Consider the following 12,514-nt stretch of genomic DNA (forward strand, 5'->3'; position numbering starts at 1 on the left):
AGCCGTGTAATTTAGTGTGGCATTCAAAGGCCTTTAGGAATGGCGGGGTGGGGGGGCCAGAAGAGAGGAGGAGGCAAGGTGGGGCCACAGAGAACCCGAGCCAGGCAACTCCTGAGGGTCGGAGAGAGCGGACTCTGAGGAGTACATCTTGGGCTCTCCCCTTTGGAGAATGGCAGTGAAGTAAGGCTTAAACTGAACAGTGCACTGGAAACTATGGTCTTAAGTATTTGTATATTGAAAAAAGGAAGAAAAGCTAAAATGTGCTTTCTGGCTGTGGGGTAGATTAAGATCGCCGTTGTTTCTGAGAGTTGCCGCGTGCCTAGTCACTGCTGCACGGCAGCGTGGTACGCCTCACACTCCTGCGGCTTCACCCACGAGGACACCGCGCTTCACTCAGACACGCATGCCCTGTGGTTCTTTAGGACGGGCGGTTCTCTGCCATCACCCGAAAAGGCAGGTGACAGCCGGCACAGTGCAGTCTCCCACATGGGCGGGCCCTGTGGGCCCTGCTCGGGGCCATGGTCCCAGGAGACGGTGGACTTGGGGGGATCTAAATGGTGTATGCAGTGGTTTGAAATGAGTAGCAACCGTACCTCTCTTCTCCAGCGAGGACACCGAAACCGTGTCAAACAGCAGTGAGGGACGGGCCTCCCCCCATGATGTCTTGGAGACCATCTTTGTCCGAAAAGTGGGGGCTTTTGTCAACAAACCTATCAACCAGGTGATTCTTCAGCCACTGCTACCCGAGATGGCCGAGTCCTGAGGAGATCCCTAGGCTGGGGTCTGTGGGACTACTGAAACAGCATGCAAAATTGTGTGTTTTTGTTCATTTTTCTGTGAAGAGGGTTAATAACTGACCTCCTTCAGAAATAACTAGGAACTGTTGTTCTGTGATCTTTTAAGATCACATAGGAAAGAGGAACCAGATACCGCTTAGTACAGAAAGCCACACTGTCTTGCCTCAGCTTTGTTGAAACAGGCAGTTCCTCCCTGGCCGGGCCAGAGAAGCACTGAATTACTGGGGATCAAGCTTCCAAAGCTGAATCCCAGGGTCCTTGAGAACCCTTGTTATGCTGTGGCCATAGGTGATAGGGTGGGGCAGTGGGGGATGTTGGGGACCCCTAACAGGATGGGAGCCTGAGGGACAGGGTGGTCACCTAGGTGTATAGCCTTGCTGGGCCTCTGCGCTTCTGGCGGCCTGTAAGGCTGGGCGGGGAAACAGGCACTGACGCTTTCTTCCTATTTCTTCAGGTGACTCTGACAAGTTTGGACATCCCCTTTGCCATGTTTGCTCCCAAGAATTTGGAGCTGGAGGACACCGATCCCATGGTGAGCCTGCCACTGCCTGCCTGCTTTCAGATGGTGCAGTCGCCAGCCTTCCTGGGCTCACCATGAGTCACCGAGCCCTCTACAGACCATAAGCCGTGTCCCTGGGCTTAGGGATTTGTAGCCCGCATTAGGTTCCTTCTAAGTAAAAATGAACGGTTATTTGCATCCAGCTCAGAATTGGCCCCTAACTCCATCTTCCTCTGAAACAGGTTAATCCTCCAGATTCCCCAGAGACCGAATCCCCTCTCCAAGGCAGCCTGCACTCTGATGGCTCCAGCGGGGGCAGCAGTGGAAATACTCATGACGACTTCGTTATGGTCGATTTCGTAAGTGGGCTTCTCTTTCCTTGACTTTTGTCATCCCAGGGGAGGTAAACAGAGGCACCTGCACTGGAGCAAGGTCTCCTTCCCAGGGTCAGGCAGGCTGTGCCAACAGACGGGCGGGGCAGGTGGAGCTTGCTGTTCGCCCTGTGTGGGGCAACCTCTGGAGGCCCAGAAACAAGGCATTTGTGTAATGCCTTTGGTTGAAACTGACAGTGAGATTCAACTCTACGTGGAGATTTCCCAGTGGTCCCCACATAGGACCTCTTCGTGCCCAAGTGGGTAGCACTTTGCTTAGAAAAGGAATTTGAAGAGAGGGGACATAACTCTGACCAGAGGAGAATGGATGTCATCTCCAGAATTAGAAGGCAAGAGCCCAGGGACCAGTAGATGGTGTAATGGTTACGTCTCTGGACTCCCACATAGTTGACCACAGTTTGAGTCCTGGACCCAGTGGCTTAGAACTCAGGCCAGGCGCTGTACATGTGTGCCTAAAACTCCAAGAGGAGAATGAAGGAGAAGGGATTGCGGCATGGCCATCCTGCCTGGGGGGTGATTCTCGCTTTCTGTCTCTCTGTCTCTCTCTGTCTGCCTGGCGAACACATGCACCCTAGAGCAAAACTTCACTTTTTTTTTTTTGATAGATTTTTGCTCTAGGGTGCATGTGTTCGCCAGGCAGACAGAGAGAGACAGAGAGACAGAAAGCGAGAATCACCCCCCAGGCAGGATGGCCATGCCGCAATCCCTTCTCCTCCATTCTCCACTCGGGATCTTGGGCACGCACGCACACACGCCTGGCGTGAGTTTTAAGCCACTGGGTCCAGGATGCGAACTGCGGTCGACTACGTGGGAGTCCAGCAACATAGCCATTATGCTAACTGCTGGTCCCTAGCAAAACCTCACTTTAAAAATAAAAAGAAAGGCAAGAGCTCAGAAGAGAAAGGTGTGAAGATTCCTCTCCCTGAGATAAGCTGGAAAACCCTTTTCTTCAATAGTTTCTGGGAGGAAAGTTCAGAGCTTATGTCCTCTGATTTTCCTTTGTGGTTTAAGGAGACTAAACTGATTATCTTGTTTTTGAAGAAACCGGCTTTTTCTAAAGATGACATTCTTCCAATGGACTTGGGGACCTTCTATCGTGAATTTCAGAACCCCCCTCAGCTGAGCAGTCTCTCCATAGACATTGGAGCCCAGTCCATGGCTGAAGACTTGGTACGAAACCCCTTCCCCCACTGACTTAACCCCTGACCTCCCCTCCCCATTGGATGGCTGGTCATTCCTGTGCCGCAGGTCCACCCCACACCCCCTCTCCCCTCTAACATAAGAGTGGCCGTTTTAAGTCGTTACTGTGTGGGACTCACACTTGAGATGTGTGTTGTGCCTGCTAGCATTGTCTTGCATTTGTTTGAGCTTGGTTCCTCCTCTCTGCTCATTCTCAGCGTTACTGACACGCCCTTGTTCCAGTGTGTTCCACGTGCTGAGGCTGAGAGCCAGGCTGCCCCAGCAGCTCTCTCACTCAGTTGTTTAACTTGCCAGGCAGGTGCCAGTGATACTGGGCGGAGCAGAACAGAAGGTCCCGAGAGTGATGTTCCTGCCCTTTCCCCAGGGCGCTCATTCCCTCGACTAGCGCTTCTCATGTTGGGCCAGATAGCCCGACACTGGCTGCACTGACCACACCTCTGTTAGGACAGTTCCTGTTTCCTGCCTCTGGACGGCAGAGCCATGAACTTTGGGTGCCTACACCACCAGAGGTCAAGGGCCTTCTCTCCAAGGTGGGGTGGTCACCTCCTGTACAGAAGGCAGAGATCGGGGAGTCGTGGCCCCTGAATTGCTGCAGACAGAACCACATGCCCAACACCGAGCACAGTAGTAGCCTCGTCCACAGTTACGGAGGCTGAGAGCCAGGCATTGTTTCTGAGTTTTAACATGAGTCTCCAACAGCCAGAAGAGGTCGCTTTCCTTATCCCAGTTTGCAGGTGAGAAGACTGACACCATGGTTGACTAGCTTGCCTGTGATCCCACAGACAGGCAGAGCGAAGCTTGATACCAGGGCCAGGTGGCAGCGAAGGACACTTTGTAGGACATTTGCAGTGGTAGAACAGGCTGGTCAGCCAGGCTTGCCCTCTGGGAAGGTTCTGAACTCATACCTGGAGACCTTCCTGAGTATCCTGGACATGTGTGCCCATGATCCAGGGCCTGGAGTGGGGGGCCACAGGGTCCTGGAGGTGCTGTTTTTGTTTCTCTTCCGAAAGCTTTGCTCCCTGCCTTTTCTTTAACACGTCCCTGGAAGAAACAGGGTCCCAGCGCCTTCGCTATGACAGGCAGCCAGTGTGCTCTGGGTCCCAGGCCCTCTGCATCTCAGGCACCTGCACCCACAACAGCCATGGCTGTCAGGGAGTCTTGCCCACCATGGACAAGGGCAGGCATGTCTCCGTTTCTCAGGGCTTTGCTGGCCGGTCAGGGCGTTTCCCGTGGCGGTTTGCTCTGCAGATGCGGTAGGCGTCTGCACCCGTTCATCTGGTAGGCCAGTTCACCTCGCACCTCATCTCCCTCCACTTCTCTCTTGCTGTTTGCCCTCAGTGCCCTCTGACACCCCTCCTTGCTAGGCCTCACTGCAGACCTGCAGTCACACTCTCCCGGGGGTGCAGGAAAGTCTTGTTCTTGTACCCACAGGGCATTCTGGTGCTCAGCGGAAGGTGTATAGGAACTATTCAGAAACTTCGGTATTTTGTAGAGCTCCAAACTTGGTATTTATTTATTTACGTTAGGATGGGTGTGATCTGCGCCATGAGCATTTCATGTTTCACCCCTCTGTGTCATCCATGTGCCCCTTTCCACGTCGTTGAGCGTGTGGCCAGCTTGGATCCCCCAGGCTGTTCTTTCCACTCCTGGCCCCCACCAGACCCAGCTGGACCCCCTTCCCTGCCCCAAAGCCTGCTCAAGGCCTGCCTGGATAAGCAGCCCTTCTCTCCCTCATACAGGACTCGTTACCGGAGAAGCTGGCAGTGCATGAGAAGAATGTTCGAGAATTTGATGCCTTTGTAGAAACCCTGCAGTAAAAATGTCCTTGAGTACCAGCAGCATCCCCTTTTTGTGCCCCGAGGGGACAGAGAGCCTCCCACTCATCAGCTATTCCCATCCCCCACCCTGCTCCAAGCCAGGTAGAGGGGAGATGGTTTCCCCAGTGGGGACCCAGAAGCTCCTGCTCTTCGATCTCCTGGAGACTGTGGGGGCAGTCAAGCCCAGTAACAGCTTTGAGAGGACTTGCTCTCTGGCCTTAGAGTAGGAAGACCGCGTACCAGCCGCCATCAGTGCTCCACAGGGGTCCTCCCATCGGCTTCTCCGTAGCAGCATCCCATGCCCTCACACCCCCCCCGACATTCCTCCCGGTGGTCCAGAGTCCGTGCAGAGACTGTGCAGAGACCGTGCAGGGGCAGCAAGGGAGGGGCTGGGGCTGGGAGGAGAGGGGCAGTCTGGGCTGCGCCTTCGCCCCCTTTAGTTCCTGGCATCTCAACCCTCTCTGCCTGCTGGGCTTGTCCTTCTGTCCTGCCTGCCCAAGACAGGGGACTCCAGAGCCAGCCACTCCCATCCCGAGGGTCGTGCTGGCCCTTTTCAGAGGCTCTGAGTGGAGACAGCTGCCTGCACGCAGCTCCTCAGCTTCCTGGAGTTGACGAGGCATCTGGGTCACTGGGATTGTCCCTGGGCGGCGGAGATTTTGGGCCGTCAGGATTCTGTCCCTGGGCGGCGGGGATTCTGGGCCGCTGGGACTCTGTCCCTGGGCGGTGCAGCGCAGGTTCTTTTCGCTCCTCTCCCTCCCACATTGCTGCTCCTTGGTTACAGAACATGGTAAATATTTATGACTTTCAGAGAAATCAGCTATTTTATAGAGAAAACATGTTTGTGGTTAGATGTTTTCACTTGGGGAAGGTGGAGGAACTCTTCCTGGGACAGAGGCCTCCTGCCATGGAGGTTCCCCGGAATCCGGCCGCTGCTGCTCTCAGGACCTTCCTTCCCAGGGAGGGGCTGGTCAAGGGCCAGGCCTGCAGCCTCGCTGCCTGCAAGCTCCTGGCGAGAGCCTCACCCCTCCCCGGCTCCTGCGGGGCAGCTGACTCCACTCTGGCGGCCCAGCGAGTCTTGGGTGCTAAATGTGATGATTCCCCAGAGTTATGCCACATGAGTGCCGAGGGGCACTGTGTGTCCCGTTGCAGGGGTACCTTTTCCTGTTCCTCAGGGCTGGACTGTGGAGCTTTCCCTCCTGCTTGGGCCTGACCACCACCCCCTTTAATCCCAGAGCCTGTATGGGACCCAAGGGTTTATGCGCTGGAGTGTAGCCAAAACTGGGCCTGTGATTGACTTAACTAACCCCTCAGGTGTTGTTCCTTGAGTAAGTCAAGTGCCTGGCCTCACCCACCCACCATCTGTCCTCCCAGCCCGTTCCCCTGCCACCTGCAGAGCTCACTGGCAGGAGGCTCGTTGCTTGTTAGTAACCTGCATGTGACTGTTCCCACCTCCACGGCTGCCTGCCAAGGGCGGGAGCGGGCTCTGGACCGGAGCACTGCAACGTGCGGGTTCTGCCACAGAGAGGTGTTCACGTGGTAGAGGCCAAGTAGCCCTCCTTGCTTGGGCCCAAGCACATCCACAGCTTTGCTGAACTCAAATCACATTTGCCCCGAAGGCCCCAGCACTGAAAAGGGGAGGGGCCCTGCGAGGTTATTGATGCTCCCCATATCAAAGCGTCTGCCTCTCTGAGGCCTTGCATGGGAAGACTCAGCGATTGTCCAAGATGGCCTCTGATGCCCTCACTGCTGGCCTCCGTGGGCAGCAGCCTTTCTCCAGGACCTCATCCTTGAAGAGGCCGGGGAGCCGGGCCAGAGAGGAGCAGAGCAGCTGCCAAGGCCGGCCCCTGCCCCTCGGCCCCATACAACAGAAGTTAGCCCTGGACTGTCCGCAGCACCCCGAGGGCAGGCCGGGACCAGTCATCGGTGTCCTGGTGGCAGAGTCCCTCCTCCAACCCACGTTGTTTGGAAATAATGAGCTACACTCAAGATGTATTCGAAAGATTTCCAATAAATTTTTTTCTGTACTTTACAGCCTCCTGTCCTGCAAGCTGTCTGGAAACCTAGCCTACCTCTCACTGTGGGCAGGCTCTCGGCCAGGGCAGAGTGGTGCACAGCCTGGTACAAAGGCTTTGCAGTCCGGCCGGGCTCCTTTGGAAGGCAAGGCTTGGCCACTTAGTGGCTGTGCAACCTTAGGTGTTTCTGGAACCTTCTTGGAGTTGCATTTTCCTTGTAATGATCCTAGTCAGATTTGTGTAGGAATACTTGGTGAGACAATGTCTGTGAAGTCATTTTACCCATCGTAAGATGGAGCCCACTGCCCTCCGCTTTCTTCCCCCTGCATAACACAACTCACCATTCAGCCTGGAAGACATGGTCTGGGGGGAGAGGCTGACAGCTGGCAGAGAGAGCTCTGCTGTTTCCAGAGAGGCTGCCAATGTCATGTGAGGGGGGGTGGCTGCGCAGGCCAGAGCAGAAATGGCCAAGAACCAGACAGCTGCTCTCTGGTCGCCATCCCAGCCCATGTCGGGCTGACCAGGCCTCAAGACAAGAAATGGCTGGTTAGAGAAGTAAATTCAGCCCAACCCTGCCCATAACGGCTGGGAGCCCTTGCCTCTTGTAAACCGCACATGACAGACCACAATACCACACCATGCCGGCCTCCTCCTGGGTCAGAGATGATGGAAAAACTGTCCCTGGGGGTCCCCTCTTCACTTGAGACCCCAAGAAGCCAAAGCACTTGGTTGCCTGTGACCAGCATGGTGTCCTACCCCTTTAAAGCGTCCCCACCCCGGGACCACTGTTGCCAAGGCCTTGGTAGCCCGGCATTTGAGTCACTCAGTGGCCCTGCCAGGAGCCCAGCCCAAGACAACAGCTCCCCGCCTGCTTGCACCCCCTCTTCTGTTTCCCTGGCCACTCTGCCTCTTTCCATCGCCAGCTTAGAACTGAGCAGATTCCAAGAGAGAGGCGGCCGCCAGGGCCCGCTGCCTCGAGGTATCTGGACCAAGGCCACGGCTGTGCAGCAGGCCTAGCTTCCTGGAGCTCAGGGCCCGTGTTTATTGCCATCCTCACGGCACTGCCCGCCCAGTCCGCAGCTCTGGCCCACTTTCCCAGCCCATGTGAGCCAGGAGGAAAAAGGCCCAACGGGCCACTATAGCCACCTCACTGCTATTAAACCTGGACTTGATCTTGATGGCTGTGCCAAGCCGTCATCTCCCGGCCCTCCCAACGGCAAACGTTTTTAACTGCAGTAAGAGGACATTTACCGCTTAACCTTTAAAGCACTGCAAAGCAAAACCTGCCTAAGTGAGGGAGGAGCAGTCCCAGCCTCCGTGTGCGCAGGCAGCATAGCAGGACAGGCAGGGTTCAGGCTGAGGGGCAGGGCAGGAGACGAGAGGAGTGGTCGGGGTTGAGGGTTCATGTCCTGATCGGTACGTGATCCGTAGAAGTGGGTTGCTGTGCTGAGCACCACCCCGTCAGGTGCTGTGTACGGCATTTCTGGCCCTCCGCAGAGCCATTTCCTGGTGAAGCAGCAGTGTCAGGTGGGACATTACAGGACCGTCACCAGTTAGAGGTGAAGGTGATGGGACTAGGGTCCAAGTCCAGCACGTGCCCAAAGCCCACACCGTGGTCCCCAGCCCACCCTGCTTCCTCTCTCGCTTGGCCTTAGACCTAAGGTCCTTTACACTCCTACCTCCGAGCTGGGGGGGCCCTGGTGATCAGACACCTCCCAGCGGCCAGCTGGGACACTGCAGTACCAAAACGTGGAAGGTGGCTGTCGAACCTTCCACGCTGGGGAGATAAGTTAACCTCACGGTCAGTCACCAGTGGATGAGAGCTGGAAGGGGAAGCGGGGCCGGGGAGGTACTTTTTCCTCAACCACACCACAACTCACCAGGTTCCAAGCCTCCATGCCTCACTTCCTTAACAGCCGATGGGCGGTTTTCCATCTCCATTTTTATTGAAATACAAAAAGTGCAAACGGTGAAATACATGATTGGTGCCAAGGAAGTCGTTAAGTGTGAATGTGAACACTCGATTCACAGTACAAGCGCCCCCCCCTGGGTACCGAGCAGTGGGGCAGGGGACAGGAGAAAGACCTCATAGATCCCAAAGGCTTCCCGGGCAGTGGGGCTGTGAGCAACACATGATATACAAAGGCGGGTAGAAAACGGAGCAGCCCAGGTCAGGCCCGACACGGGCCGAGAGGACCAGCAGCAGCTCCAGGCCCAGGAATCCTGACAGGCCAGTGGTGTTGGGGCAGCACCCGGGGAGGCTGGGCCCAGGCCCCACTTGGCTCACAGATGGGAGCACAGTGAGGATCCCCACAGTCCTTGCCCCAGCTGGTCAAGGCTTGTGGAGGCCGGATTACTGCAGGGACTTCCCTGCCATCAGACAAGGCTGCACTAACACGGGGGTCCCTAGGGTTCATTAGGAAGGCATGTGATTCCAAGGGACACTGCTGGAAGAGGGCTATCAACTACCATTGGGGTCCAGGTTTCTGATGGACCATGGCCCTGGGTCCATATGCCTGTGGGGGCTGATCTACTGGCCGATCTCCGCCCTTCCTGTGGGCACTTGGAGCCTTACTCCAGCCCCCTGCAAGGTCCTGCAGCCAGAGGAAGGAGCCACCAGACCCCAATGTGCTGAGTCACCACGGGCCAGCACAGGGACCAGTGTGTCTCCACGGCGGGCAGGTCCACAAGAGCCTGCGGGCTGAGTCTCTGTCCACACAGGACAGGAGGCGCAGAGCCTGCTGGGTATGGACCTGAGCAGCCGCTGGGGCTCTCGGGTGGACTGGAGGTCTATTCTGGGTGGACATTGGGACTTAGCCCTGACATCCAAGCTGCCAGTCCTGGCAGCCCAGGGCCACCCGAGGGGCAGTAGCATTTGGGAAAGGCTGACCCAGGATGTGTGGAGGAGAAAGAGGAAGAGGAAGCCGACTCGGCCCTCACATTCCATGTGTGGAATACCAAGGCTGAGCAAGGACAGGAGCAGGGTGCTTGCACCCAGGCCTTTGTGCAGCCGCGGGACTTCTAAAAAGCAGGGCAGCAGACCCAGCCAGGGGGTGCCCAGGCATGGCAGGACCGACTCAGCGCTCAGCTGTCCACTCTCGACACTCAGGGAGGGAAGCGGCCTAGCCAGCGGATTTGGTCACCCACAGATGCCAGGAGACAAGCAGGAAAGAGCAGGAAGGGGTTGCTGAGCTTGTCTTCATCCAGCTGGAAGAGCCAAGCTCAGCTCTGGGGAGCCCGGAAGGAGCCAGGGACCCAGAGAGGCAGTGAGAAGTGTAAGGCGAAGACGACCGTCTTGTGAGCACGGCGAGGCCTCCGGGGCCAGGGAGGTGGGCTGGACAGAGGGGCAGTTGGCTGGCTCCAGCTCTAGCTCCCGGGGGCTTCATGGTCCCTGGGCAGGAGCCCCAGGCTCCTATAAGGCTGATGCCAGGAGGAAGAGTCCAAACTGGGGCTACCAGAGAAGGGCCTGGTGGGACCAGGGCTGGGCTCAGAGCCCCTTGGAGTCAGGGCTGGGAAACAACTCCCCTTGATGATCCAGGAGGAACTTGGTGAAGGTGTTGATGGGATTAATGGCCTTGAGGGTGATGGCGGCATCCTTGGCCCATAGCAGGTTAGGGCCAAAGACGACAGCCAGGTTAGTGTTGGTCATCTTATTCTGGCCACAGTGGGCAGAAATCTGTGGAGGAATTGGGGGAGATGCAGAGGGAAGCCACAGAGCTGCCTCCCACACCCGGCAGCCACGGCATGCAACAGAGGCCTCACCTGCACCAGGAAGGCGGTCAGAAAACGGAGCACTTGGTAGTTCTCCTCAGGCAGCGTCTGGAGGGCCTGCAGTGTCACCTCCACTCTCTGGCTCTCTTCAATGTCTATAAGGAATGGAGGCCCTGACACAGGCTGGAGGAGAGACCCCAACCAGGCTCTCCTTGGAGATGCCTAGGCCCTCAGTCCTGCAGAGGCGAGGGGACGGAGGGCACAGACACCTGCCCCGAGTACAGTCCCAGACCTGGCAGGTGCGCACACCTGGGGAGGGGAGAGAGGCACTCACTGAGGAAGCCCACGACGTGGGGGTACAGGTCGAAGGTTAACAGAGGCTCAGGAAGCTCCCGAAGGAAGGTCTTGAGGATGACCGCTGGCAGGTGCTGCTCATTGTACTGGTCGAAGTCCACGGGCAGCCCTGGAGTGAGCAACAAAGGAGAAGAGCTTGGCCTGGCCCAAAGGCCGGCAGCCACTAGAGGTCAGGCAGGCCCCACTGCTAGACTAGGCCTCAGCTGCTGCACAAGTTCCTCCACCTAGAAGCCTCCTCTCGTACCTGCCTCCCCACCTCCCAGTGACAGAGGACAGGGGCTCAGGCTACCTGGGTGGAGTGGGGCCCCTGACACACACTTCAGTTATTCCTCGCCTCTCACTGAGCCTGAAGCCAGGGCCCAGGTGCCTGACCGAGGAGGAAGCAGGCTTGAGACAGCTATGCAGAAGTGGGACCAGCGTGTGACACCAAATACCACAGAAATCTGACCGAGGAGAATCTCAGTCCTTTGTTCATAGGCGAGCGAAAGGCAGAGAAGTCGCTGAACAGTCACGTGCATCCTTCCCAGTCACCCCGCTGCGTGCAGAGACAGGGTCCGGCTGGTGCGGAGGGCACCACTCACCCATGTTGTACTTCTGCTGTACTTCCCGTACAACTTGGGTGCTAGCCGACCTCCGGAAAATCCCCTCGGTGGTGAGAGCTGGAAAACAGCGGGGCCTGGTGAATCTGAGCACTGGGCCCTTGGAGACACCCCGCCCGTTCTGGCCTGGGTTGGTAGACAGGGTCGGGGGTGCTGACGCAGGCAGGCCCATCAGCCCTGCCCAGCAGCTTCCCCAAGGGAGCTGGGAGACCAGCGGGGAGGCGGTGGGGGCGGGCCCTGGCACTCACCATGGGCCTGTAAGTAGGCCACGGTCTCCCTGAGCACAATCGGAATCGGGTCTTGCTCTGGGCTCTTTTCCTGGAGGCTGCAAGGGGGAAACGAGGCCGTGAGCCCACCTGAAGGCCTTCGGCTGGTGGCCTGGCCCACTCCACCCACCTCTTGCATACTCACTGCTGCAAGGAGACCCCAAACTGCTGGTTGGGCAGTGGGGGCCGAGGGGGCATAGGCTTGGGGGCCGTGGCAGGGCTCTTCTGGGTGGATTTGAGGAAGTCATCATACCTGGGGGCGGATGGGAGGACAGTCAGGCCTGCCATGTGGCTCTGTAGCCGCCACAGCAAGTGAGCACTCACTGGGCTGTTTTAGAAGGGCTGTCATTGAGGGACCAGCAGTTAGTGTAATGGCTATGTTGCTGGACTCCCACGTAGTCGACCGGGGTTCGTGTCCCGGACCTGGGGGCTTAAATGGGCGCCGTGTCCGTGTGTGTCCAAGATCCCGAGAGAATGGAGGAGAAGGGATTGCAGCGTGGCCATCCCCCCGGGGGGTGATTTCTCATTTTCTGTCTCTCTGTTTCTCTCTGTCTCTCTGGCAAGCACACGTGCCCTATAGCAAAAACCTCCCCCTACCCCCCAAAAAAGAAAAAGGACTGTCATTTAATCCTCATAAGAATCTGACCGAAAGGGAACTGCAGAAAGTTCATGAAAAAGCAGAATTAAAGTTTCAGGGCCACCCCCAAAATAGAAATCTTAGAGGTTTTTTTTTTTGGAGAGGTTTTCGCTATAGGGTGTGTGCGCTCGCCAGACAGACAGAGAGAGACATTAGAGACAGAAAGCGAGAAATCACCCCCAAGAGGGGATGGTCACACCACAATCCCTTCTCCATTCTCCTCTCCAGAT

At 57.0% G+C, this 12,514-nt stretch overlaps 2 protein-coding genes across 8 annotated transcripts in view; one reads left to right on the top strand and one right to left on the bottom strand.

Annotated features, from left to right (window-relative positions):
• ATG13 (autophagy related 13) overlaps positions 1–4,726 on the top strand; it is a 66,613-nt gene extending 61,887 nt beyond the window's left edge. For all 7 annotated transcript variants that reach the window (XM_006157781.3, XM_006157780.3, XM_006157783.3 and 4 more), the window contains 5 exons: positions 607–721; positions 1,252–1,329; positions 1,539–1,655; positions 2,730–2,858; positions 4,628–4,726. In XM_006157781.3, the coding sequence (XP_006157843.1) occupies positions 607–721; positions 1,252–1,329; positions 1,539–1,655; positions 2,730–2,858; positions 4,628–4,705 (517 nt within the window). In that variant the 3' untranslated portion in view covers positions 4,706–4,726. The remainder of the gene's footprint in view (positions 1–606; positions 722–1,251; positions 1,330–1,538; positions 1,656–2,729; positions 2,859–4,627) is intronic.
• Positions 4,727–8,639: 3,913 nt separating this feature from the next.
• ARHGAP1 (Rho GTPase activating protein 1) overlaps positions 8,640–12,514 on the bottom strand; it is a 32,459-nt gene continuing 28,584 nt past the window's right edge. The window contains exons 8-13 of the mRNA XM_006157787.3: positions 11,793–11,900; positions 11,630–11,706; positions 11,364–11,441; positions 10,763–10,891; positions 10,480–10,583; positions 8,640–10,393 (exon numbers count right to left, since the gene is read on the bottom strand). Of these exons, the coding sequence (XP_006157849.1) occupies positions 10,205–10,393; positions 10,480–10,583; positions 10,763–10,891; positions 11,364–11,441; positions 11,630–11,706; positions 11,793–11,900 (685 nt within the window). The 3' untranslated portion in view covers positions 8,640–10,204. The remainder of the gene's footprint in view (positions 10,394–10,479; positions 10,584–10,762; positions 10,892–11,363; positions 11,442–11,629; positions 11,707–11,792; positions 11,901–12,514) is intronic.

The sequence above is a fragment of the Tupaia chinensis genome, unplaced genomic scaffold (genome assembly GCF_000334495.1).
Source record: "Tupaia chinensis unplaced genomic scaffold, TupChi_1.0 Scaffold000561_1, whole genome shotgun sequence".
Lineage (NCBI taxonomy): Eukaryota > Metazoa > Chordata > Mammalia > Scandentia > Tupaiidae > Tupaia > Tupaia belangeri.